Raw genomic sequence first — 27025 nt, 5'->3', positions numbered from 1 at the left:
CTCTGGGTGACAACTGCTCCTGGGCTTTTGAAGTGCAGCTTTAGGCGTTTCCTTTGCTATCTTGTCACGCATTGGATCAGAGGTTTCTTTACCACATAGGGTCATTGGGTAGCAAATGAATAGGGGGTATTGGCCATTCAGAACTTCACCTTATAAATATCCGCGATTTGGATTCTTTTCACTTTCCTTGTCCTGCGTATCCCCCCTTTGGGTGTGGAGAGAAGCAGAGCTGCCCTGCTCAGTCGACCATTGCTGGTGCGGAGAGCTGTAGATCAGCGAGTGGAATAAAACTTCACCCTAGCTGACAGCCATGAAGAGCAACACCTTCATCATCTTCACCAGCATTGGGATCTATTGTGCCATTTTCCACACGTCAGCATGGTAGGGGCTCAGCCCAGCTGAACGAGGACGTTTTGGTGTTGCTTCTGAGTCTGTGTTAAATTATCTCACTTATCCTGTTTTATTTGCTACAGGTCTGTGAACAACTTTCTGATGACGGGACCAAAGGTAATTTATACATGGATTATTATGAATTTAATTATAGATTTTTCCTGTTAGCGAACCAAATGTTGCCTTTCTAAGGAACCACATTTACTGATGTGCATATGGGCACCAGCTCCCTCTGTGTAATGAGGGGAAACAGTTGAAACCCATTTGCATTTGCTTTCAAGTGGCCTTTTGAAAGGTTTGGGAGTTTCAGACCCGTTCTTTTTCTATGCAAGGCGTATCTGACCTACTCCACTAGCGTGGCTGTGGGGGCCCATAGCGGGATTGAAGAATGTAAACACCAGTTCACCTGGGAACGCTGGAACTGCCCAGAAAGTGCCCTGCAGCTCTCCACTCATAACAGACTGCGGAGTGGTAAGTGTATATTTAGAGACAGAGCATGGATTTACCTACAGCTCCTTCCTTTCCTTCCTGCCATCTCTGTGTATGGGATACAGCCTGTTTCTATTTAGGCAGGATCTAGACTATATTGATACATATATTAGGATGACAGCAAATTTTGGAGCGGGGAGGGAGGGAGGCTCAACAGACAGATAAACTGCAGACACAGCCTCACACTAAGAGCTTGCTTGTTTACATGAGAAAGTTGCACCAGTTTAACCTCAGGTGTGACTTTAAACCCAAATTAGTTCAACCAATGAACGCACGCACACACACACACACACACACACTTACTTCGGCTTAAGAGTGGCTTCTTGCAGTTTAGCCTCTATGATGGGAGCAGGTTTAAGATGAAATGAAACCTCTTAAAGTGAAATTAAAAAGTGTGTCCAGAGAGGAGTTTGCATGAGTTTAAAAACTGATTTAAGTTAAACTGATGCAACTTTACTGTGTAGAGAAGACCAAGCAGCAGCCCGCCACCAAATCAGAAAACAGACAGGGACAGAAAGCTGCTACAGGGTAACCCTGATTGGATATCAAGAGAAGTCAGTGATAATTGATCTTGGTGTTAGGATCAGGCCTGTTATATAAAATCTCATTGTCACCATGAAACTCTTTTCCATACGTAAATACACACAAGGTGACACTTTGTCATGCCAGTAACCATTGTTGAAACTGAAACAAAGCTGGCAGAAGACAGAATTCACAAGCACTTTGCCATGTTCTATGGAGGGTTTAATTCCCGCACCACTCTATCTTTTGTCCTAATTGCCTTATGCAAAAACTTCCCCCCAGCAATTGCTCTGTTGGAAGCTCCACAAGGGGGCCTTCTTACCAGTAAAATGAGATTGAGGGTTTCTGTTCTTGAAGGTGACAGAATCTCTTTTCCGTCTCTTTCCAGCTACCAGAGAAACCTCTTTTGTTCATGCCATCAGCTCGGCTGGAGTAATGTACACGCTCACCAGAAACTGCAGCATGGGAGACTTTGACAACTGTGGCTGTGACGATTCAAGGAATGGCCGTGTAGGTGAGCTGTGATTTTACTGGTCTAGTACCCTGGTCTGCTTTTGGGTTGATGGCATCACAATTTTCAGACTTGGAAAAAGTGTAGGGCTACATTCAACTCTGTTCCAACTGTGCAGCCCCATTGACTTCCTTGTAACAGAGTGAGAAATTGGCTCAAAGGACCGTTCCTGCTTTTAACATTCGTAAGAATTACACGTTGAAATGATTCCGTGGTTCTTCTCATCCAGCTAACTCCCCGCCAGTGCAGGAATGGCTCCTCCAACATGTCTCCTAGAGCTCTGGGTTTACATATTGTACTGAAATCCACCTACGCCCTGAGCTTCTGCACATAGTTATTATTTGTGAACGATGCGTCCTTTCCTAGGTGGCCGAGGATGGGTCTGGGGAGGCTGCAGTGATAATGTGGAATTTGGCGAGAGAATTTCCAAACTATTTGTGGATGCTTTGGAGACAGGACAAGATGCCAGAGCTTTAATGAATCTGCATAACAATGAAGCAGGGAGACTTGTAAGTAAAAAAAAAAGGTTGTCTGTATCCAAAATATCTTCATAATCAGCACATCTACAAAGCTTTAAGGCCCCATTCTCCAACCCTGAGTTGTCCCATTGACTTGCTTGCATGAATAAGTACTACTGCACGTGCATAAGGAGTAAGGATTTTGGAATCAGGCCTTAAAATCTGGACATCAGAAAATTATTGCACTAGGCTTCACTTGCACTTCAGTTCAAAGCAAAGCCAACAGCCAATATAGTGACATGCACCATTTCTCAAGAATTGTGAAACCTAGTCTTTGGAGTCCTGTAGCTAGTAAGCACTCGTTCAGACAGTAAAATAGAGCAAACCCTATTCTCATCTCTTGTCATGTGCAGCTCAAGGCCTTCTTTAGGGGAGGAAATGTTGTCTGTTGGTTAGAGCAGGATAGCAGGAGCCAGGCGATTTAGATTCTAATCTTGGCTCTGACAGTGGGTCCCTGGGCAAGTCACTTAATCTTTCTGTGCCCCAGTTTCCCTAGCTGTACAATGAGGATGGCAACATTCAGCATACCTAGTTCACAGGCTATATCAAAGCCTAACAATCTGACATAGATACTACAGTGTTGGCACCCTATAATTATCATAGAGAGGGATTGGTAGATGTTATTGGTGAAGTGCTTGGATTAAAGGTGCTACATAAATACTTAGTATTATTCTGTATCTAAGATTATTTCATATCTTCTGCGTGGACGGTGCTGGTTTGACAGCTCTGCAAATGAAGTTATCCACAGATCTGGGACAGCCCAGGTAATAGCATTACCTTGCCAATTTGCTTCACAAGAGGCCTGGAGAGACTCCACCTGTGGGGGTAAAGTAGCTCATGCCCATTGAATGTTAACATCTCTGCCAGCTCCCAGTTAGCAATGGAACATATGTCCATCAGGAGCTGGACTGAGAGCACCAGTTCATTTCACATGGGCCACTACACGGTAATGACTTTCAGCCCCAACCAGCATGAGCTGGATTAGAACTGATGACTGAGAGATGAGCAACCCCTTATGCCACTATCTGAGGTTTTATTGCAACAGATCCTGTTTGTGCTGCGGTTTTCTGCTGTTCCTAACTGCTCTGCCTTTTCATCCCAGGCTGTGAAAGCAACAATGAAGAGGACGTGTAAGTGCCACGGGGTATCGGGCAGCTGCAGCATCCAGACCTGCTGGCTCCAGCTTGCTGACTTTCGAGAAATTGGGAATTATCTGAAGCTCAAATATGACCAGGCCCAGAAGCTGGAGATGGACAAGAGGAGGATGAGAGCTGGGAATAGTGCCGACAGCCGTGGGGCCACAGCAGAGACCTTCAGCACTGTGCTAGCCACAGAACTCGTCTTCCTGGAAGACTCTCCTGATTACTGCGTCAGGAATGCCAGTCTGGGCCTCCATGGTACCGAGGGGCGGGAATGCCTGCAGAGTGGCAAGAACTTGTCACAGTGGGAGAGGAGGAGTTGCAGGAGGCTCTGCACTGAGTGCGGCCTGAAAGTGGAGGAGAAGAGGACTGAGATTGTCACCAGCTGCAATTGCAAGTTCCACTGGTGCTGCATGGTGAAATGCCAGCAGTGCAAACAGGTGGTTACCAAGCATTACTGCTCCAGAAGAGATGGCTCGTCCCCCAACACCACCAGGCGGCGGAACAGGGGGCACAAGAGATAATCGGCAACTCGCTGCTGTTAACAAATGGACTCATGACAAAGAGCTGCCCTTCCAAATAAGTGGGGATTGTCCAGGCAGGGTCAGGTGGGTGTACTCCACACAACCAAGGAGCAAGCCAAGGGCCCTAGTGGACCTAGGGCCTTCCTGCCTACTTTCCTGGTTTTTATATTTCCTTGTAACACGCTTCTTCCTCATAGTCACTGTATTTGTGTATCTGGATAAAGAAGTAGTTTCATTTTTTGGTGATATCAGATGATAGTCTGTGGGCCTGATTCAGCTGTCATTTAACCACTGTCAATCTGGAGTAAATCCACTGAAGGCAGTGGAGTGACTGCAGGCATCAGTGTAACAGAGATCAGAATCTCGCTGTTCCAGGCTGAAATCTGGTCCCAGGTACCTATGTGCTTCCCTGTTGACTTCAGTGATGCTGCACAAGCCTAAGATCAGAATATGAACCTGTGTGGTTGATGCACGTGTTGCTTGTAAATATTTTTAATGCAATACTTATGCACTTTCTGATGTGAGAAGGGTCTTCACAACATCATGGTTTATATTAGGACAACTACAACTTTTTTCACCGTAAGTGCTTTCCTAGATTTACAGACAGTATATACAGATTTCATGCAATATATATTGTGTTATTTCATCCGATACAGATATATAAAACTGTCCGGGTTGAGAGAGAGAGAGAGAGTCTCCAGCTGATTTATATCGGATGAAATTTATAGTGCACCAATTGAAAAAAAAATCAGTAGAGAAGAATTTGGCACCCCTCTCTGCATAATATTGATTATTAAGCAAGTTGTATTATTGATTCAACACAATCTGTTTGCTGTATATATTTTCTGATGGTATCCAAAAGGTTATAATTTTGGACTAAATTTTGCAATAAACATTTGAATTAAATCAATGGTTTTTCCTCCTGGACTCATAAAAGTACAGCATGAATATATTTATAAAAGAGCCTGCCTCTTTTCCAACAAGTTTTAATTGCTAATCCAAAGCCTAGAAGTCAATGGGCGGCTTTTCCACTTACTTCAGTTACTTAGGCTCTAAATCGCTACAGAGGATTTTATAGGTCCTATCACTGTAGTATCTAACCCTCCCTGAGTACTAAGCATGCAGGCACTGGCTTGCTAAAGTAAATTTTGAAACTCCACATGTCTCTTTAATTTGTCTATGGCCTAACGTTCTACAAACAATGCAAACTCCTTTGTGCTTTGATGTGGTAAGTATCAGCACTTGTTGCAAAATTCTTTATTCTAAGGAACAAGATGAGCCCTTTGAACTAGAAGGCATGAGCGAAAACTTGGGGACAGTTGTGAATGTGTCTGCTAAGGTTCCCTGCTGATGCTTCTTATAAACAACCCGATGCCATGCATGCCTGGGAGAACAGGAGGAGACACTTGCTATTGCCGCTTATTTCTTAAGTGTGGATTCTGCCCTCCTCATTTGTGACATTGCAGTTATGATTTTGCCTTTGCTAAAGTTAATGGGCCCGATTCATTCCACTGAATCAACAGGCTTATGTTAGAGACGCCGCCACCGCTTTTTCTAGGGTTTAATTTGCTCCTAGTTTTGCCCAAGTCTGAGGTTGACATATGAGGTTTAATCAGGAAGCAAAATATTTTAAAAGTATTTATTTACCTGTTTTCAAATTGGCTGATTCCCTTGATATACAATGAAAATAGCTTAGTTAATAAATACATTAATCAAGTGATCAAGCAGTCCCCAGCAATAACCCCTTGCCCCTGTGGGAGGGACATTAAAATAAATACAGAGATATTGACCTTTAACGATCAGGTCTGGTTTTTGTTTTTTTAAATCAGTGCACTGTGATAAGGTTTTTTAACAAATGGCCAGAGCTGTCTAAGGGCCAGCTCCTGTGTAGGGCAAATCAGAGTGCTTGTGTGGAAGCAGATAGACACAAGAAACTTTGGGGTCCCCAAAAAAAGATTTGACCCCAGGAAGAGCCTAGAGAAGGAAGTGTGCCATGTGCACCCAATTGTGAGACTGAAGGCTTGTCTACGCTACTGCTTAAGTTGATGTACCTAAGCCACCCCCGAGCGACGCAAGTTACATCGACCTAAATGCTGTCCACACCGCACTGTCGGTGGGAGAGTCTCCAGCTGACATAGCTTCTCCCTCTCGCTGAGATGGAATAATTATGCCAACGGGAGAGCACTCTCCTGTACACGTAGCGCGTCTTCACCAGACACACTACAGTGGTGCAGCTGCATCGGGGCAGGTGCACTGATGTATCGTGGTAGTGTAGACTTGCCCTAAGACCAAAAGTTTTAACAGCAGCTTGGGGAAGGTTTTCTACCAGAAATCACACAAAAGGGCTTTGTTTTTGCTAGGGGTGGGGGGGAGATTTGAGGGTGTGTATTGTTTTATGCAGATCACAAGACAGCTATTCACTAGGCTAGGATTTTCAAAAGCATCTAAGGGGGATAGGCTCTTCTGGGGTTGTGAAATCCTATAGACTCTGGCAACTTGCTCCCTTAGGTGCCTTTGAAAACCCCAGTCTGTAAGATCTGAGCCCTTTTGTATTTTATTCTCCTTAGACTTAAATGAAGAGTTGCTCTAAGTTCCCCACTCCTTGTTCCTCCAGAATCTATAGTCATGTTATTGGTTTAATTTGGTCCCTGATCCTGCAAACTCTTATGAAAGTGCTTACCTTCGCACATATGAATAGTCCCATTGACTTCAACAGGGCTACTCACAGGTACAGTTTTCCCCCTAGTCCCTTATTACAAGGGACAGCCCTTATTTTTTCATCTCTGTACAACAAGATGGGGAGTTGCTGAGTGCTGCAAAAAGCAGCAAGAAATACCTCTGCGAATGTAGGTGAGTACTGCTTATTATTATCATTATTATTATTGGTGATTATGATAATATTGGGAGGATGGATGGGGCGGGGATGCTGAGAAAACAGTCCTTTATTTTTGAAATACAATGTTGACAACGCTACTCACAGGCCAAAAGTAAAACTCATCTGTGTCTGCAGGATCAGGATTGTGGACTGTCAGCTGCTTGAGAGGGGGATCAATTGAAATTCCAGTCATTTGCACTGGCCCAGTTCCCCTGATTTCAATGGGGTTGTACCTGAGAACACAATATGGCCCCATCATGTTTTCCTATTTATTTATATAGAACCATGCAAACCAATATTACTATATAAACAACCAATAATCATGCACTTGCAATATGTTCCAACCAAAGGCATAAAGATACTTTAACTCTGGTGGAATTAATTATTATTTGAAGAGGTAATATTAATGTCTGTTTCTTAATCATTAGAAAAGACCTTAAGACACAAATGATAAACAAATTAAGTAAAGTTGCACCTTGAATAAAGCTCAATATTACAGTCCTTCAGTATTCTTTCTCCATCCATCTTGTTGCTTAGATACAGTACTCAATCAATCCCTGCCGGATTCAGTAAGAAACAAAAGAAATTGAAGATCATCTCAATCCATCACCACACTGACAGAGAGCCATTACACCCCAGGGCGCTATTACTCACTTTCAACAATATTCACATTTGCAAATGTCATGTATACAAGTTGTCACATTCTAATAGCCCTTGAGGTTGCCCCTGAGACCCAGTCCAGCAGACCGATTTAGTTCTTTGAAAGGCAATTTTACCTAAATTGCTGCCCAGTTCGCTACATTTTATCCAGCAAAATTTAACATAACATAGGATGCCCAACATCTTTTTTTTTTTTTAAGATTACAATAAGGCCTGCAATTATCTGTTCGCAAACCTTCTATCTCAGACTACATTGAGGGAGAAAACATTTGCTGAGACCAATGGTTATGGAATCACCATATTTTTAAAAGTCATTATTACTGAAGTCAGCTCAGACCTAGAGACCTGATTCTCAATGGCCCAGAAGGTCATTTGATGTTGCTGGAGCAAAGGTGACCAAGTGACTTTAAAGCTGCCCTAAAGAGGCATGCCATGGTGTAAGGAATCCTTATAGGCAGCTTTACACTGCCTGCTTCCGCCACTCAGCACTGGGGAGCTTGTTGGGGCCATCTAGAAGACACAGGAAAAGGATGCTCTTCTGAGACGGGAAGGGGGGTGATAGGGACTTGAGGAGGCAGAACTGGAACATGATATGTTTCACTGACCCTCACCTAGGGGATGATTCTTAGGGGAGTTGTTCTAGCCAGAGTAACTTAGAGCAGCCCTGGACATGGAGCCTTCAGAATCGGATAGTCTTTGCAAGGAATTTTTTCATGTGGAATACATTTGGTATGGGAAAAGTAATGTATTTTATAAATGGCTTCATGACTGGACTTTTGATTGGCCTAAAGCAGTGATTACATATCTTCAGCACGCACGGTTTACGCTCCTCTTCAGTGTGCTGTTAGTGGCTTTTATTGTGCAAAATCATTATTTTTTGTACTCCACATTTAGTGATAAACAGAGAGTTTTAAAAATAAACTGAGTAAAATTCATCCCTGGTGCAACCTCACTGACTGGAATGGGGTTGCATCAGGGATATATTTGGCCCACTATATTTAAGTCATACTGAACTATAGAATACTTTGAAAAATCGTTATTTGTTTTATGATACTCCCCCGTCAGGGCTGAAGGCCCCTTTGTGCTAGGTGCTGTACACAGGTATAATGAAAAAAAGATCTCTACCCCAGGAGTTGCAGTCTACATGGAGAGACAACAGGTGAAGACAAAAGTAGGGTGGCATAAGCCACTGGCTGAAGGCAGAGAAGATAAAAGTCAGTTCATATGTTGATTTGTTTTATACAGTGAACAGGCTAAACCAAGAAGCTTTCTGGGTCTCTGGGAACTGCTAGTTTAAGGTCAAAACTCTCCTCTCAGCTCCGTGCAGTGATTCTTGAATCTCTTCTCTGAAGTTCTGCTCCCTGTCCAGACACAGAACTCCGGTCAATGTCAATGGTGTGTGGGGGTGTGAGAGAGAACGCTTCCAAGGTGACTCGTGGCACCACAGTCCAACACCTTTGCTACCTCCCTACCAAACCATCTCCTCACAGGCTGGAACGAGTCATTATAAAGCCACTCTGCATGGGAATTCCCACTGAAGTTAATGGGACATCTGCCCAAGCCAGCTGCAGAATCACAACCTTCGTGTTCAGATTGGGCTCAATTCTGTTTACACTGGTGTGTGATCAGAGTTGGGCCCACTGGGAATGAAAAATAAGTCCACTGAAACAAAGAGTCACATCTGCATAGAACCATTGTAAGTGAGATCAATGTCAGGCAGGTGGAATCAACAGGAGCTTTCGCTACTGACTGCAAAGAGAATGGGATTGGGCCTGTTGCCTATGACAGGTGCATGAGGGGCATGAAGGGTGGGTCCTGAAATAGCTAGTGTGAAGTTATGCTCTTTGCAAAGAAATTTGGAGGATGACTGCTCATTTGCACAGGAATACCATTCCCTCTGCATGCATATGAAGCCAGAAAGTAGGACTGGACAACAGAGGATGGATCACCTGATAATTGCCCCGTTCATTCCCTCTGAAGCATCTGGCATTGGCCACTGCTGGAAGACAGGATACTGGGCTGGATGAATCTTTGGTCTGACCCAGTAGGGCCAGTCTTATGTTCAGTTTCTCTCCCAATACAGACAATCGCTGCCTTTATTAAGGCCAGCCTCACTTCAGTTGCTTGTGTCCTGCAGAGGACAGGTCGTGCTATGTGCGCACTCTGTTGGCCTTTTGTCTGCTCTGCCAAGGCCCCACTCTGGTTCTTTCCTCTGTATTGGATGATTGCGCTGTATCCTCCCCTCTCATCATATTAAAGTGTCAGGAAAATATATTCTTTGGCCATCCATCTCCAGCGCTTCTGACAATTGTATGACATGAATATTATGGCTCTCAGAGTAGAGAATCGCCATCACTCAAGCTGACAGGTGCAAGAATCTCCTCTCTTGAACATGGTGAGTTACTTTTTCATATGCAGCGAGACTCGCTAGTCATGCCGCCTCTTGTTTAGTGAAACCAATGAGTCCCAGCAATTCCCTGAAGCCTTCAAACAAAAGTCACTGGCCCTTTTCGACTTGCAAAAACCTTCTTTAGCATGACAAAGTTAAAGGGTCTTAATCAGCACTTGGATGGCCTCTGTCAGCTCCATATACATGAATGGAGTGGAGGACAATGATGGTGTCTGCGAGATACACTATGCAGGATTTGTTGGCTGGGATTTTTAAAGGATCTTACAGGAGTTAGGTACCAAAATACTGTTGACATTCAAGAGAGTTAGGTGCCCATCTCCTATTAGATGCCTTTGAAAATCCCACCTGTAATTTTTAGCTAAAATTTTTACAAGTGTGTGCTTAAAAAATGGCCCCTAAACCAAAGTGGCCTGATTTTCAAAGCTGCCAAGCATTTGCACTTCCCAACAAATTTAATTCAGGGAGGTGCAGTCTCCACACTTATTCCTGGGTTCTGGAGAGCAGGAGGTGCACGAGTGGCAATGATCCTTAACCCCCTCCACTCTCCTGTTGTTTTTTTTCTCTCTCTTTTTTCCCCTACATACACAGCAGTGCTGTATTCAGGAACATTCTAGACTGAACTGCTCGAAGGAAGCTGAAATATATTGCAACTAGTCTATAAGACTATCCACGTTAAAGACATCACTGAAAAAAACCCTCTTTTTTAGCAACAAAGATTTGCTCCAAAAATAAGATCTCATTAACGCAGCTCTTTGGTAAGCAAGTATCTAGATTAACTGTTTCCATTTAGACAGTGGAACTACTTTTGTGTGAGTTTTGATATCCATTCACTATCAAGGCCTATCTAATGTGTCATAGCCAGCACAATGCAGTGAAACCATATAAAGTTCTTTTCAATTCAGTCTCATTAGAGTCCAGATAATTAATAGTTTCAGCATTTACAAAACTGCTAGCTTTTGCAAAACCCAAGACAAGCGTTACAGGTATTGCCCAGATATTTTTCAGAGGGGAGAGAATACCTGGCATTGAAGGTATTTAACTTGGGCTCTGAATGACTGGAGAACACGACTTCATAATTATTAAATATTTATATTCTAATAGCATCCCTATGCCCTGTTCAGGATTGTACTAGAAGCTGTAACCAGAGGTAGGCACATTCCCTGCCCTAAAGAGCATACGACCTAAGATGATGAGCAATATGAAGGGTAAGGGGAACTGGAGACAACCAAATAAATATAACTTGCATATAAATTTGATATTTCCACCCAGACCGCTAAAGTGCCATCAGTAAACTCATGACTTCATGAACAAATAAGGAGACAGTCCCTTGACCCCCAGTTGCCTAAAATGTCATTCTGAACAGACAAGTCTGTTTAGACCCGTGACAGGCCAGAAGACAGTTCTACATCGAGTGGGGACCCTCAGAAAGACCAGCACTGAAAAGCTTCAAAGATGAAGAGCACTTCCTGAAGAGACGGGCCTGATCTTTGGAGAAATTCAGATGTACAGCCAGCTGTATGGCTTGGATCCATAACTATTTTTCCCCCCGAGAGGTTATTGAGAAGGAGGACACTTGATGCCTGAGAAGTAGAAGGCAGCTCCCAAGAGTAGTGGCAGAGGTGAAAGTAAGCCGGTCCGGTCCGGCCTACTGGCAAGAGCCTGTGCACCGGCTTCCCCAGGCCCACAGTACTGCAGTGGAGCCCTGGGCCCTTTAAATTGCCACCCGAGCCCCACTGCTGGAGCCCTGGAGTAGCGGCGGTGGGTCTCCGGTGGTTATTTAAAGGGCCAGGGGCTCCAGGTGCCGCTACCACAGCTGAGCCCCAGACCCTTTAAATCTCCATCAGAGCCCCAAGCCCTGGGGTAGCAGTGGTAGCCGGGAGCCCCCGGGGCTCTGTCGCCGATTTAAAGGGCCCAGGGCTCCACTGCAGTAGCAGCAGCCAGAGCCCCTGGCCCTTTACATCACCCTGGGGCTCCCAGGGGAGGCCCTACCCCCAGCTCAGGACTCCGGCATACCAGTAAGTCCTTTAAGTTACTTTCACCCCTGAGTAGTGGGCAGCATAAGGACGACGAATGCAGCCAAGAGTGGGAGAAGACTTCCCGGAGAGTAACTAGGAGGAAATGAGAGCAGATATGTAGTCAGGAGCAGAGTGGTGCAGAACCTAGAAGGACAAGGAGCTGGAACCTGTTGTGGAAGGCGAGGAAGCCAAGGAAGAGGTTCAGAGAAGAGGGTTACATGGTGGGAGGGAAGAATGAACTGAGCAGTGGCCTTTTAGATTTCTTCTCATTTCTTTAAGAGTGCTTCCTTCTAGTCTCCCTTCAGTGCTTACTTGTGATTCCTGTTAACATTAATGGAAGCTATATATTGGCACATCCAGGAGCGAAGAGATCTTCGAGAGCCATATGTCTGCAAAGCCTAGGCAGTATATGGCCCTTAATTTCCTCCTTAAATGGTTTCAGTAACCCCTGGTATGCAATAAAAGATGACGATGATGATGGAATAAAGACTGTAAAAAACAGTGGGGAGAGACACAAAGGGTTAATGCTTTGACCTTTCACCTCAGATTGGGCTCAAACACAGGCCATATGCAAAATAAGTTTGTTGGCTTCAGCCTCTTTTCTTTGGAGACAATTGGACTGCATCTCAAAATCACTGCAAGTGTGGCCCTGTTGAACAGGCTTGTCTCAACACAGAACTGGAGCATGCAAAGTGGCAAGTTCTGAAATGCAGAGCAGCTCCCCTAGGAGCTTGGTCCTGTTCAAATCGGTGGGACTCTTGGCACTGATTCCAATGGGCTTTTGCTTAGGCCTATAGTGCCTATCCACACCAGCTCTGGTTATCATTTGTGAGATCAACCTTGTCCCATGTGTATTCTGAAGAGGATTTTTTTGACATGTTTTTGCTATCTATTAATGCAGAGCACCCCAAGCCACGCTACTCATTATTATTCACAATACCGTTCAGGGGCATTGTTGAAAGAGGCAAGGGGTTTCCCACAATCCCTACTCCACTCTGGACAGCAATAAAGCTCAGATATTCGAGTCAGACAGACTCAGGTGGTGGGTCTTGTTCTCCCAATTCCGTAGTTCAGTCCAAATTCCAACACTGGTGGCATCTGCCCAAATTTCTCACAGGTGCCAGCACTGATTGTTCAGGAATGCAACTCACAGCATAAAACATAGAATCGTAGGACTGGAAGGGACCTCAAGAGGTCATCTAGTCCAGTCCCCTGCACTCAGGACTAAGTATTATCTTCTAGACCATCCCTGACAAGTGTTTGTCTAATCTGCTATTAAACATCTCCAATGATGGAGATTCCACCACCTCCCTAGACAATTTATTCCTATGCTTAACCACTCTGACAGTTCTGAAGTTTTTCCTAATGTCCAACTTAAACTGCCCTTTGCTGCAATTTAAGCCCATTGCTTCTTGTCCTATCCTCAGAGGTTAAGGAGAACAATTTTTCTCCCTTCTCTTTGTAGCAACCTTTTATGTCCGCGACATGTACTTCACACAGACATGACAACTCCACTCTCAGTCCTGTCACACAATTCCTGCTCTGGCCCAACTCCCCATTCCCACTTCAACACATCTCACTCCATCCTTCTTTTTCACGCTGGCCAATTTTCCTCAACCACTGTGTGGGCCTGGGATCACTTACAGGAAGTCCTGGTTTGGCTGGAAGCAGGAAGGGAACTAGCTGGCTCAACCCTATGAGGTGCTGAGCACCTCTTGCAAAATGCTGAACAATCCCAGCCCTTGAAACAAGATGCAGCGCTGCAGGCTGGGGACTGTGCTCTCCACACACCAGGGGAGAATTTAGTGGTGGCTCATGGCCACAACTGCGCCCACAGAAGCCCTGCAGCAGCAGCTCCTGTCCCACGGGGCTGGGCCCAGCTACCTGCTTTGGGATTGTGACCTGGTGGCACCAACAACCCACCGCAGCTCCCTCCACCCCCTCAGCACCGGACCAGGATGAAAAGACCCCGGGGCGGGGGGCTGAAGCGCAAGCCCACCCCACACTCACCCAGCAGCAGCAGCTCCTCCTGACCTGCAGGGCTGGGCCTAGCTCCCCGCTCTGGTCACTGAGACCCCATGTGCCATGCCGCAACACCACCCACTCAAATATGGCCCTGCTGGCCCAAACCTGAATGATGCCACGACCCTGTGCACCAGATCACAATGCCCAGAGCAGGGGGCCAGGCCCAGTTCTACAGGACAGGAGCAGCTGCTGCTGGGTGAGTGTGGGGCAGCCTCACTCTTCAGCTCCGTGCATTCGGGTCTGCCGCAGTGCCAGGGCAAAGGGAGCTTCTGTGGGTGGTCAATGCCCCCTCGGCAGTGCAAGGAGGCAGCAGTGGCCAGGGAGGAGTACTCGCACTGAATAGGGAGGTTACATCCGCCACTGCTGCGGCCCATACTTCTGTGACAGAGTTCAAGTTTAGCCCTGGGGCTCTTAGCAAATTGCAAATGTAACCCTCAGTCAGGCACGTGAGACAACAAATACCCTTTTCACAAGACAGCATGACAGATGTTATTCCCATATGAAATGTTGGTGTGTCTGCAGAGACAGCAAGCGTTAGTGCGCGCTTCACTGGATCATGCATATCTAAAATTTACATCTATGGCAGAGGGGCTCAGGCTGTAGGACTTGAAGCTAGATTTCAAACAGCCCACAGTTCGGGGTTGATCAGATTAGCTATGTTAGTTCAGGCCCATCTCTCAGATCTGCAACTGTAAGTGTCTGAGACAACTCTTTTCCTGCATGATCAGGGGATAGGAAGAGGGCATGCATATATTGCAGCTTTATCTCATCAATCACCAGACAACTGTCACAAATCACAGTCCAATTCCTTTTAGGCAGTTGGAAGCACTAAATTGCACCTCGGGTTTCCAGAGCTCCTCAAATACAGGCCAGGTACCTTCAGAGAGATAACATAAATGGGTGATGAAGATGGATGCTCAAGACTTCCTGTACTTTAACCCAGAAAATGTCACATCAATAGGGAGCCTGCCTTAGGTCATCTCAGATTTTTTCACTCTCTGAGGGATTGCCCTGAGTGAGGCATTTTCCACAGTTCAGAGCAGTTTCCCTCTTTGTTACCTGTTGGGAGTGTCTCTCTCAAGCTTCACAAAAATACAACTGCTTATAACACAAAATGCTATGATCATATTCAGCATTGATGTCATTCTAAACCAATATTGATAGAGCATGGAATTTTGACAGAAAATATTGCATTCAAGAGAACTGGTAATGGCAGGAGTTCCTACTGATAGAAATTCCCGACTGCTAGAAGCTTGGACTGGATGACAGAGGATGGATCACTCGATAGAGTACCCTGTTCTGCTCACTCCATCTGAAGCATCTGGCACCGGCCACTGTCGGAAGACAGGATACTGGGCTAGATGGACCATTGGTCTGACCCAGTACAGCTATTCTTCTGGTCTTTTAAAGATGAACTCAGCTTTAAAAACTCTTTCATATCAGTGGGGCACTTCCATTTACTCTGTTCCAGAAAATAAGGGGGTGCTTTACAAAATCAAAAAGGAAACACATTTAAAACAGATGAACAGAAAAGCCCAGTGTTATAGGATATTATTGGGGCAAATAGCTCACTAAATTCCTAAATAATTAAAGATCAGGCATTGATAAGAATAGGAACAACCTCTACATTACAATAGAATTACAAGGGTTATCAATCCTTATCACTTGGGACATGAACTGATCACCAGCTGGCACCAGGAAGAACCTTCCCCTCAAGATATAGTACTGCAAAGTTAGGTTCATTATAGGAGTTTCTCACCTTTTGGTGAGACATCTGGCATTGTCCCCTATTGGAGGCAGGATGCTGGAAGACGTATCATGAGTCTGTTTCAAATCCCATAAATGTACAAGCTGTCATCATAACAGGGACACTTATCCTGCACCAGTTGAAATCAGAATGAATTTTGCTACAAAAATCAAACCCTGTCCCTCCATTTTTTCCCCCAGGGCTTATCATTTGTATCTAGCCTGACAGTGATCTCTAAAATCTGCCTGAGTTACTTAGGAGGTCAGAGAACTTATCTTTTGGGTGATTATAATCGCGAAATCATTTGTGTTGGCTTAGGTTCTGAAGCTAATTCTGCACTTGATAAATCAGCAACGTTGATAATGGTGATAGCCAAGTTCTCCCTTACATAGACCAGCTCCCACACAGGTGGGTAATTGTGCATGGGCATCTGTAGGAAGAATGTCACCTAGAGGTGGGAGATTATAGAATCAGAAATGTAGGACTGGAAGTTAAAGGGAGTTTAAGAGGTCATCTAGTCCATCCCCCCCAAAACTGATTTTTTATTTCAGTGGATTTCCCCATATGGTATATCTCCATTCCCACCAAGCACACAGATATTTTCAGTCTAAATGGTTTATTACGAGAATGACAAAACAAGAACAAGAGTAAAGTCTCTAAGTGAGAGCACACAGCGTATCTAGCTTCTGTAACAGTCTGGACTGACTTGAACACAAAATGGCTGCCAGCCCTCAGTTCTTACATTGAGGTGATTCTGCACCCCTGCAGCAATCCACAAGGCCCATCACACCAGGAAAACAATATAGAGCAAGCCTGAGGTTCTATGCCAGGCCTTCTTTAGCTCACCCCAGTGCTCCCCAAATAGGGAAGCCACGAGCCACTTCCCCTCTGGTATTGCACTAAGCCCCAGAGTCCTTAGAGATTTAAAGGTGTAGTACACAAAGCCAGCATAATAGATACATAGATAAATATGACACAACATATGACAATTTTTATATGAAGAAGAAACCTGTTGACCCCATAACCTTTAGGGATATAAAAAGTCTTCTCTTAAGAGACATTTTGTAGTAGGTATTCACTCTGTATTGCTAGTAGTAAGGACTTTTTTGTAATTTGTATTGGTGCAGGGACAAAGTAACTGTTTTAGAAAATCTATTCTTTAATCTATATTTATGTAAGTGGGATCTGGTATATCATTAATCATAGTGCTAAGATATAAAATGCTAGTCTAGCCTGAAGAATTCTGCCTCATTCCATTTTCCAGAGTAAGACATTTAGAAAGCTGCACTCCTATTTTTAAATGCACATCACTTCTTAATAAAGTCCTGAAATACCCCTCTTGCTTGGTTAAATACGTACCACAGCACTGTTTTAGCAGGGTTCTAGCACTGTGTGGAACTGTACTGTAGCAAATCATCTTGAAAGTAACCTATTTTCATGTCACTGTGATTACTACAGTATTGTATGTTTAGCCACTGTGCCTGATAATCAAACTCTCTGCTGACAAAAATCTTGATTTCTTTTCTTTGAAACTTGTCTGCAACCAGATGGTGGCTTCACCCTTGGGGAACTATGTCCTCCCAACTACTTGGTTATCTCCCTAGAGCTCATATTTCCTAGCAATGGAAGTACAGCTATGTATCCATAGGCTGCTATGTATTGTTGGGCTACTAAAAATACACATGAAAATACAACCATCCTTTCATCGTAAGCACTTACTTTAGTTTAACTTGAAGGTTACAGTCCCATTACATCATCCAGCAAATTCTGCCTCAGTTTCCTTGACAGGCTACTTCTGTATTGGAGATGGGATTCGAGCTCCTGAAAAGACATCAGCTACTTTAACATAGGATGTGCTGACAACCATGGCAATATTATCTTTCAGATATTATTCACTAGGATAAATGCCACCCTGGATTATGGTTTGAATTACTGCTTTTTAACCAGAGGAGCGTGCCTATTAGGAGCCCTTCTAGAATTCTCCAAAACCTGTAAACATTTCTCCAGTTATTTTTAAAGACAGCATCCCCATTGAGGAGTTGTATTATTAACATTTGGCATCAGTTTAAAAGCTTTTCTTAGGAACTTATACAGCCCCCATTAACCTATTATTTGACAGCCCCACAACCTTTAAAGTAATTTTATTCCAGTTTTACAGTTGGAGATACTAAGATACTACAAACTTTTGCCAACACAAGTTACGGCACAGTTAGTATATTTCTTGTGCATGTGTATGCTTGGCTCCTTGCATTGCTGCATACGCTCATCAGGAGTGAGTGTTTCAATGCACAGTGTGGTGCATCACGGTGTACCCGACTGGGCTGTAGGCAGGCTTGATATGTCCACGTATCAAGCACAGCCCCAAGACAGCAGTCAGGGATCAGAGGAATGGCCAGAGCCAGGATCAGTAAGCAAGAGTCAGGTTACGGTCAGATTTCAGAAGGCAAGGGATGATCAGGAACCACAGCAGAACAAAAGCCTGTGCAGTTACCCAGACAACTTCCAGGGCCATCCTCCAGGACTAAATAGTGAGTTTGGCCAATCAGAGGGCCTCAGAGAACTGTCATTCTGGATCCTTTAGGCGGTACTTCCTGTGGTACCTAATCTCCAATATGCTCCCTGGCTATAGCTCTGCATGCACTCCTAGTAGCCATGTGGGAATATGTGCTGCCCCAAGCTCTGAAAGTCTGAGTTTTAGTCCATGGAGCCTTACACTAGGTATCCCAGGATGCAACTTGCCACCATCCAGCACAGTCCTTTGGGAAGTTTGGTCTATGCATGGTGGGGCAGAAGCAAGTCACACAGAGGTGACTGGCACTGCAGGGTCAAGTTCCCATCATGCAACTTTCTCCACCTCATAATGTCATCTCCTTTATCTCATAATTTTCTTACTTTATTTTGAAAAATCTCACAAACCTGTGTGGGACTTGTCACTGTCTGCCGTCTCTGACAGAAGTATGGAGCCTGCACAGCTCTGCACTATTGTCATGAGTGTTGCAAGCACCGGACGCCCGATCCGCCAGTATCTGTGGAGCCACAAGAAGAGCTGCAGGGAATATGATGATTTCCTGGAGATCAGACTGGTGTGGAACATAGTGAGAACCAATTCAAGGTTGTTAGTGGCATTCCAGGAGCAGCTGCAAACAGAAGAGCACCACTTCTGGGCCCAAGAAACAAGCACTGACTGGTGGGATCCCATCATAATGCAGGTTTGGGATCATGAGCAGTGGTGGCTGCAGAATTTTTGGATCCATCAAGGCCACATTGCTGGATCCATGTGCCAAGTTCGCCCCAGCCCTCCAGCACAAGGACACCAGAATGAGAGCTGCATAGACCAGGCCTGCACAACTCGTAAAGCGGCGAGGGCCATATTACTCCAAAGAAAACAGCTGAAGGCCGAAACCCCCCAAGCGCTGCCAAACCCCCCTCCCCAGCGCCATCCAGCCCCCCCGAAACACAACACCCCCCCGGCGCCACACACCACATGGAAACAACCCCCCGCAGCGCTGCCGAAACACTACCCCCCCCAGCTCCATCTGCCCCGCGGAAACAAACCCTCCTTCCCCAGCGCCAGTGTACATGAAAGTTGGTTGTCCTTAATGTCCCCCGGTATGGAGTGGGATGGGTATGCCACATGGAATGTTGGGGGGAGGGGAGAGTGTTTGTAGGGAGGTGCTATAATGGAGTTCTTCATGGACTGCAAAGGGAGGGGAGCCTGGCATTGTTGAACCTTTAGGTCCACAAGAGTGTGCAGCATCTGTGTTTGCTGCCGGAGAAGCCCCATTATGTCTTGGTGCAGCTCCCTCTCTGTCTCCTGCACCTTTCTCCTGTCAACTCTTTTCTTCTCCATACAGGTCCAGGCCCTCTGTTCATGGTCTAATGCAGCACTGTCTTGAAGGATCTTGCTGAACATGTCATTCTGAGTCCTCTTCTTTCTCCTCCTTATCTGGCTCAGGTGTTCTATGGGTGTGGAGGGGGGACCCCTCGAGGCCACAGCAGCAGCTACAGCTAAAACGCAAAGTAGTACCATTGTCGGTATAGTCACAACAGAAACTTGTTCCCCTAAAGTTTTAAACAAGACTTGCTTATTGACACTTCTGCTTCAGAGTGCTTGTGCACAGAGCCACTCACAGCTCCAGCCATGGTGCGTGTGGCCTGCCAGGGTGAGGAAAATGAGGAGGGAATTGTTTGGTTGCATGAAACTATGAATACAAGGCAATAGCACTCAATACTGGCACCATTTTCCAGAGGTGGTGGTGATTTTAGCTGATATCTCACTCTTGAGAGTAACAAAGGCACAGAGAGCACAACTGCTGCTGGCCACCCTGGCCTGTATGCTGCTAGCCTGTTTACTGCAATGGTGCCTGCCGACGTTATCACCAGCTGGCATGGGAAAGCGTCCTGCTGCAGAGAAATAAGTAAGGCTGCCATCCCTAGAAACCTTTGGGAGAAGATTGCGGAGTACCTCCATGAAAGGTTCGTCAAGATCTATCAGGAGAATTCAAGGGACATCCCTGTGTACATAAACAAACTGCTCTGTGTGTCCTTTCCCCCCACCTAACTCTACAGGGGAATGAAAAGCAGATGCAAACAACTCCAGCTCTCTTTGTTGTACCGCTACCTCTTCTAGCACAAGTAAATTAATAAAAAGTCAATAGCTGTGTCCTGCTAAGTTGGGGGTGCCATCACGGTAATGGAAAATAAATTTACACGCTTACCTGAGGTGCCTTTTCCCTGCATCAGGCTCCTCCAGGCTCGACTGCCTGGATTGTGGTGGAGTCTCAAATAGGTCCTGGCTTGTGGCATGGCTGGTCCCTCCCAACTGCATGATCCCATCCTCCTCTTCTTCCACCTCCACGCTGTTCACACCAGGGGCTGTGACTTGGGCTCCTCTGAGCAGGGCTGGGTTTGGTAAGTGCGGGGCCCGATTCAAATACCCGGCGGCAGTCCGGGTCTTTGGCGGCACTTCGGCAGCGAGTCCTTCACTTGCTCCGGGTCTTCTGCGGCACTGAAGGACCCGCCGCCGAAATGTCACCAAAGACCCAGAGTGAGTGAAGGACTCGCCGCCGCCGTGCCGCCAAAGACCCGGACCACCGCCGGGTGAGTAAAAAAATATAAAAGGCGCCTAAGTTAGGAGCTCTTCTTTAGGGCGCTGGGCCCTCTTAGGCGCGGGGCCTGATTCGGGGGAATCGGCCTAAAGCTGGCCCTGCCTCTGAGGTATCTATGGTGGTCTGCAGGGTGTTGTGGAGTCTCCACCAAGTATGGTATGCAGCTCTTTGTAAAAGCAGCAGGTCTGTGGCTTGGCATCGGATCGACTGTTGGCCTCCATGGCCTTCTGATAGGCCTGCTCCAGCCCCTTTACTTTCAAGCGGCATTGCTGCTGATCCCAGTTGTACCTTTTTTCCTGCATCCCCCGTGGCAATCTGCTCAGAGATGTCTGGTTTCTACAACTTGCACAGCCTTTTCTCCCCACAGGCCCATGATCTCCAAGCCCGAGTGTGTCTGGAGCGTGTAGCCAGCATGGTCGGCTGGGCCATCGTACACAATAATGGAGAGATGCTAGGTGTGCTCAGCAAGCTGGCCAATCAGGAAAAAGCATTTCAAAAATTCATGGGGCTCTAAGCGGGGAGGGGAGCGCACCTTCCGGTCTAAATCACTCCTGGGCAATGGAGTTCACAACTGTGACCAGAGTGATCAGTGTTGAGCATGGTGGGACAACTGCAGGAGGAGTGTTAGGACCAACATAAGTAACGCAGTGCCTACATTCGTGCTGCATTGACCTCAACACATCAACCATAGCTCAGGGCCACTCAGGGAGGTGGTGTTACTATGTCAGCGTAATGGAGAGCTTACATTGGTGGGAGACAGGTTTCAGAGTGGTAGCCTTGTTAGTCTGTATCAGCAAAAACAACGAGGAGTCCTTGTGGCACCTTAGAAACTAACAAATTTATTTGGGCATAAGCTTTCGTGGGCTAAATAAATTTTCGTCTCTAAGGTGCCACAAGGACTCCTCGTTGTTATTGGTGGGAGACAAATTTAAGTGTACCTACATTCACAAGCAGGTCAATGCAAGGCAGCTTACGCTGACCTAATTAATGTTGTAGTGTAGACCATGTCTGAGTCACTTGCTTAAAGTCACACAGGAAATCTATGGAGGGGATTCAACGCAGGTCTCCCAATTTACAGGCTACTATCCTAGATAATGGACCATTCTTCCTCTCAGCCTGATGCTACCCCTTGCTGAGCACCTTCTGTAGGAACTCTAGCCAAGCACCTCCTACAACTACATCACTGGCAGCCAAGGATACCCAGCACCTTGCAGGATCAGACCTAGACAGGTCTCTTCTACAAGGAGGATATAGAAGAGGGAACTTATTTCCCAAAGTCTGAACCTTTCTGAGTTTCAAAACAGTTTGATTAACTTTTTAAAATTTGTTATTAATTTAGCCCCACACTGCATTTCTGGTTCAGAAAAGGCTGGAGGGCTGAAATGCACCACTGAGATCCACTGCATAATTTTCGGAAGAAATCACAGTCACCAGATGATCTAGCAAGTCACTGACCTTTGGTCCCCACCCCCTACCCGAAGATCATCAATTTCAGAGCACAGCAACCTTTCCCTAAATATCTTAATTCTCCTGATCCCTCTGAGATGTTTCCACTCATCTATAAACTTGCCGTTGTTAGGCTGCCACAACTATCTCCCTTTGATGTGTTCTTATAGAGCCCCCAGCTTGCTGGCCAGCTCCTGAAGTGGTATTAAACGTGATAAGCTAAGAATTACAAGGGCAACCTAATAGCATGAGTAGATATATCAGTGGTAACAGACAGAAGAGAAATAGATAGCACAGAATGACATTAATGGTGAAAAACTCACCTTCCTTTCTATTCCTGCTCAGTGCACCCTGCTCTTCTTCTAATGTGAGGGGTGATCTGGGATGGACAAGAAGCCCAGATTCTATTGATTTGGCCTTGAGCTCCCATTAAGCAAAAATACCTCCAACACTGGTTTTGATATTATTTGACCATTTGCCTACTTCTCTGGAAGAGTGGACAACTTGTGTCCTAGACTCTGTCAGATTAGCTGGTGGCAAAAGTATAGGACAGAGTAATCTGTTTTCACAGTTGAATATGAATTTATCTGAGATTCCAGTTACCTTATGGACTACAACCATGACATTTTCCTTCATAGTCACTGAATTTTTAAAGTATACTGACTCGGGCAGTCCCCTGCAGATGAATGGTACATTTCATAGCACCGTCTGTGCTCTAATTAGGTAAGAGTGACACACCCATACAATCCTATGCACTGGTATGTGCACTATATAGTCATGTTCTAATTATGTTTTGAGTTTCATGACCTTTTGGTGCTAACAATGGGCCATAATTTGAAGTCCTTACTCAGGTTTTAGTGAGTTCTTAATGAGACAAAACTATCATTTAAGAAAAATTAAGGGAGGACTTCAGAATATTGTCCAAATATGCTGGCATGCCAGGGTTTGAGGAACAAGTCCATCAAAGCCAGTTCTTGGTCGTCTTTGAAGCAGATCAAGATACGTCAACATGGACATGTAAGAGAAGGATGTGTTCAGGGAAGGAGGGAATTTATGTCCCCTGCAGTGGAGATAGGCTTAGTGATTGGGTCTGAATGGATAACAGACAAAGGAAGAGCCTGGTCTTTAGCTTCCTGCAGGGCAGACCACTGGAACTAATAGGCCTAAGGCTGAAACACAACATATGGATGAGTGATTGCTCTATTTAACTTGTAAACCAAGTCTAACAATTTAACTATCTTGCCATCATATGTAAAGCCACTGATCTGTTCCTACCACTTAAATCAAAACTTGGCTTCTAGGTAGATTAGTGCATTGGAAAAGATACTGAAAAGAACTACCTCACAAGCTGTTGGCAAGAGATTTCTGCTGACCCTGTTCTTTATATTGGTCTTTCTACAGAATGATATTTCAATTTACTTCAGTCCAATTGTTCTCAGGAGGCCTCCAGCATATCACAGAACTTTTCAAAACTACTACCACATTATTGGGTCCAATGCCATGAATAGTGGAATTGCATTAAGTATCACCATCCCCATTTTACGGATAGGAAACCTGAGCCACAGAGGAGTTAAATGATCTGCCCAAGGTCAAACAGGAAGTATGTGGCTAAACTGGGGATGGAACTGAGTTCCCAATACCAAGTCCTGAAATCAACTTTCCACGGGATGGCTGAGGCAAGAAATAAGAACAGATAAAGCCCATAATAAACTTTTAAGTCAATTTTTTCATAGCTATGCTCAGTGGGTTAAGCGTGTAAGTCTTGTAACTTCAGAACACACACGACTAACTGTGCTGTGCCCTGGTTATCTGGGTCATCCAAAATATCAGCTTTGCCCTTCAAAGAGTAGGACTGGAGGTCCTCCCTGGAAGCTCTGCCTCAGTGCTTTCAGCAATTTTGTTACGGGGTTAGGTTTCCAAAACTGTAGGGCAACTGCAGAGGTGATTGCTTTCCAGAGGTGGGAATCCAAAGAAAGGCAACATGATGGCACTGTGAAGCAAGTAACAGATTACTCAGCCTATAGGCTTTGGAATATCCCAAATATCAAAGATCTTTGGGTTTAATAAACCAACTCAGATTCTTTCTACCAAGAGATTCTTCAGGAGTCTTTAGTCTTCCCTCAGCTCTGGGTCCCTTGCTAACTAATTTAGCTGAATGGGTTAATTCTTCCCTCTTTCAAAGAAGAGATGCAGAAAGTTATTGCATTCTCCCTATGAGTCTGCATCCCCTGCTGTGACCTGAACTTAAGACACCCCCAGAGTTGCAACATTAGTTGTATTGAACTTTTTGGTTTTTCCCTTGCAAAACAGAAGAAATGTTAACATGTTTTGGTTACAGAAACCTGCTTCTGAGGGGAAATAAGAAAATCCTTGATCTGTGTATTTTAGGAAAGACTGTCCATTTTATGATGGAAATGAAATTGAAAACAATGAACCCTTGACTTTAGAGGTTTGCCTTACAAAATCGCCAGGGCCTAAAAGATAAGCAACTTTTATAAGCCAGTTTTTATTCTTTTTCTTCAAAAACGGAAATTCTCTTGCCTTAAACAGACTCGCCTCTCTGGGCCAAGTGTTCAGATCCCAGCACACCATCTCTTGCCTGTAGCATTTTTGGCACAAATGACAGATTTGACTTGTGCAAAACCCATTGGTCTTATTTTGCATGGACAAATGAGTCGCAGATGCAAATGATAGTGATTTTGATCTTTCTATGTTCCAACTTTGTTAGTTGTAACTAAGGAGCAGTCTCTATAACAAAACAGCTAATCTAGTACAGAAATATGAAAGGCAGTTTCTCACTAGTAAGGTATATATTCTGATGGACAAATATGGGCCCAGTTCTCTGCTGGTGTAAATTAGTGCCGCTCCAGTTTACACCGCCAGGGAATTTGACTCTGTATCTAGGCAGCTGGCCAGATACTCAGCTGGTACACATCAGTGTAACTCCACTGACCTCAATGGAGCTGCAGTCATTTACACAAGCTGAGGATCTATCTCAATATCTTCTGTATGCATAAATCTATAAGCTATCCAAGAGCACACATCTGATATTATATTCTAAACATGGATTGCGCAATACTCTGATCCCACACTGGGTCGCCCATCCCTAGCGAATAGCCTTTCCATTCATGTCTCAGGGTGGAGGAGGAGCTGTTTGTTTACTGTGTGTACCCAGACAACAGCAACTGGAGCACCATCAGCTGGGAAGTTCAGTTTCCCCCCCAGCCTGTTGGACATCTCCCAAGCTGTCCAAGTGAGAGCTGCCAACACTTAAAAATGCAACTGTCGCAAGTATTCACACTGAGTTGGGCGAGTTGAATGTGGCTACTCACGTACATACGTGTTTTCAGGGTGGAGGCCTACATAAATGTTTAAGTTAAGTGATTGGTGGGAACAGAGGAGGAGGCTGGCTAAAAGCCAAACTGAGATGAAAGCAGATTATGGCTATATTACATACACCCCATTTTGAGCTGAATGGAAAAACATATTCCTTAATCTCCCCATTTTGCCTTCCCTCTACCTGTCCTTTTTACTTCATCACCCCAACAGAAGATCCACAGTGAAAGAGTCCCCAGCAGCAGTAGGATTTGACATAACGCCAGCGGGTTTTTGCTTACGTAGCTGTGTCAGGACACCTCTATTGGGCTGAAGTGTGTTCTGAGCTTTTCAAGCGGAGAAAGAATCAGATAATTTCCAAGTGTTATTCATTGATATTATGCTTTCACATTTAGATCCCTTCTTCTGAGTACTTATTGGCTGCAACTAAAAGGAACAGAGAAAAGAAAACCAAGAGGTCGCTGGGATGCAGCTAGTATATACAACATGTAGTTGATATAATACAATGCAGTGGCTGGAAGTTGAAGCTAGACAAATTGAGAGTGGAAATAAGGTGTACATTTTTAACAGTGAGAATAATTAACCATTGGAACAACTTATCAAGGGTCTGTAAAAGCAGCAAAGAGTCCTGTGGCACCTTATAGACTAACAGACGTATTGGAGCATGAGCTTTCGTGGGTGAAAAGCAGCAAAGAGTCCTGTGGCACCTTATAGACTAACAGACGTATTGGAGCATGAGCTTTCGTGGGTGAATACCCACTTCGTCGGATGCATGTATACGTCTGTTAGTCTATAAAGTGCCACAGGACTCTTTGCTGCTTTTACAGATCCAGACTAACACGGCTACCCCTCTGATACTTATCAAGGGTCGTGGTGGATTCCCCATCACTGACAATTTTTAAAATCGAGATTTGGATGTTTTTCTAAAAGTTCTGCTCTAGGAATTATTTTGAGGAAGTTCTATGGCCTTTGTTATACGGGACATCAGACTAGATCAGTGTTTCCTAAACTTGGGACACCGCTTGTTTAGGGAAAGCCCCTGGTGGGCCGGGCCAGTTTGTTTACCTGCTGCAGTTTGCTGCTCCAGGCCAATGGGAGCTGCTGGGAGCGGCGGCCAGTACGTCCCTCGGCCCACGCCACTTCCAGCAGCCCCCATTGGCCTGGAGCGGCGAACCGCGGCCAGTGGGAGCCGCGATCGGCCAGACCTGTGGACGCAGCACGTAAACAAACCAGCCCGGCCCACCAGGTGCTTTCCCTACACAAGCAGCTTCCCAAGTTTGAGAAACACTGGACTAGATGGTCACAATGGC

General features: G+C 45.2%; 1 protein-coding gene and 1 long non-coding RNA gene across 2 annotated transcripts; one reads left to right on the top strand and one right to left on the bottom strand.

Annotated features, from left to right (window-relative positions):
• Positions 1-310: 310 nt before the first annotated feature.
• Positions 311-4093, top strand: WNT8A (Wnt family member 8A). The gene is made up of 6 exons (XM_034779565.1): positions 311-381; positions 474-507; positions 723-861; positions 1790-1915; positions 2279-2421; positions 3533-4093. Exons 1-6 carry the CDS (start codon positions 311-313, stop codon positions 4091-4093), a joined length of 1074 nt encoding a protein of 357 aa, XP_034635456.1.
• Positions 4094-7455: 3362 nt separating this feature from the next.
• LOC117881696 lies at positions 7456-18824 on the bottom strand. The gene is made up of 3 exons (XR_004646844.1): positions 18742-18824; positions 17545-17646; positions 7456-7525 (listed from the first exon to the last, which is right to left on the bottom strand). It is a non-coding gene; the product is annotated as an uncharacterized LOC117881696 (long non-coding RNA).
• Between the last annotated feature and the right edge of the window lie 8201 nt (positions 18825-27025).

This window comes from Trachemys scripta, chromosome 8 (assembly GCF_013100865.1).
Source record: "Trachemys scripta elegans isolate TJP31775 chromosome 8, CAS_Tse_1.0, whole genome shotgun sequence".
Lineage (NCBI taxonomy): Eukaryota > Metazoa > Chordata > Testudines > Emydidae > Trachemys > Trachemys scripta.
This window is presented reverse-complemented; position numbering and strand designations above follow the sequence as displayed.

Excerpts from the sequence above, each read along its gene's own strand:
- WNT8A (XM_034779565.1), top strand. The coding sequence starts at position 311 with ATGAAGAGCAACACCTTCATCATCTTCACCAGCATTGGGATCTATTGT. Across the intron at positions 382-473 it reads ATTTTCCACACGTCAGCATG|GTCTGTGAACAACTTTCTGA; the intron begins GTAGGGGCTCAG and ends TATTTGCTACAG. Across the intron at positions 2,422-3,532 it reads ACAATGAAGCAGGGAGACTT|GCTGTGAAAGCAACAATGAA; the intron begins GTAAGTAAAAAA and ends TTTTCATCCCAG.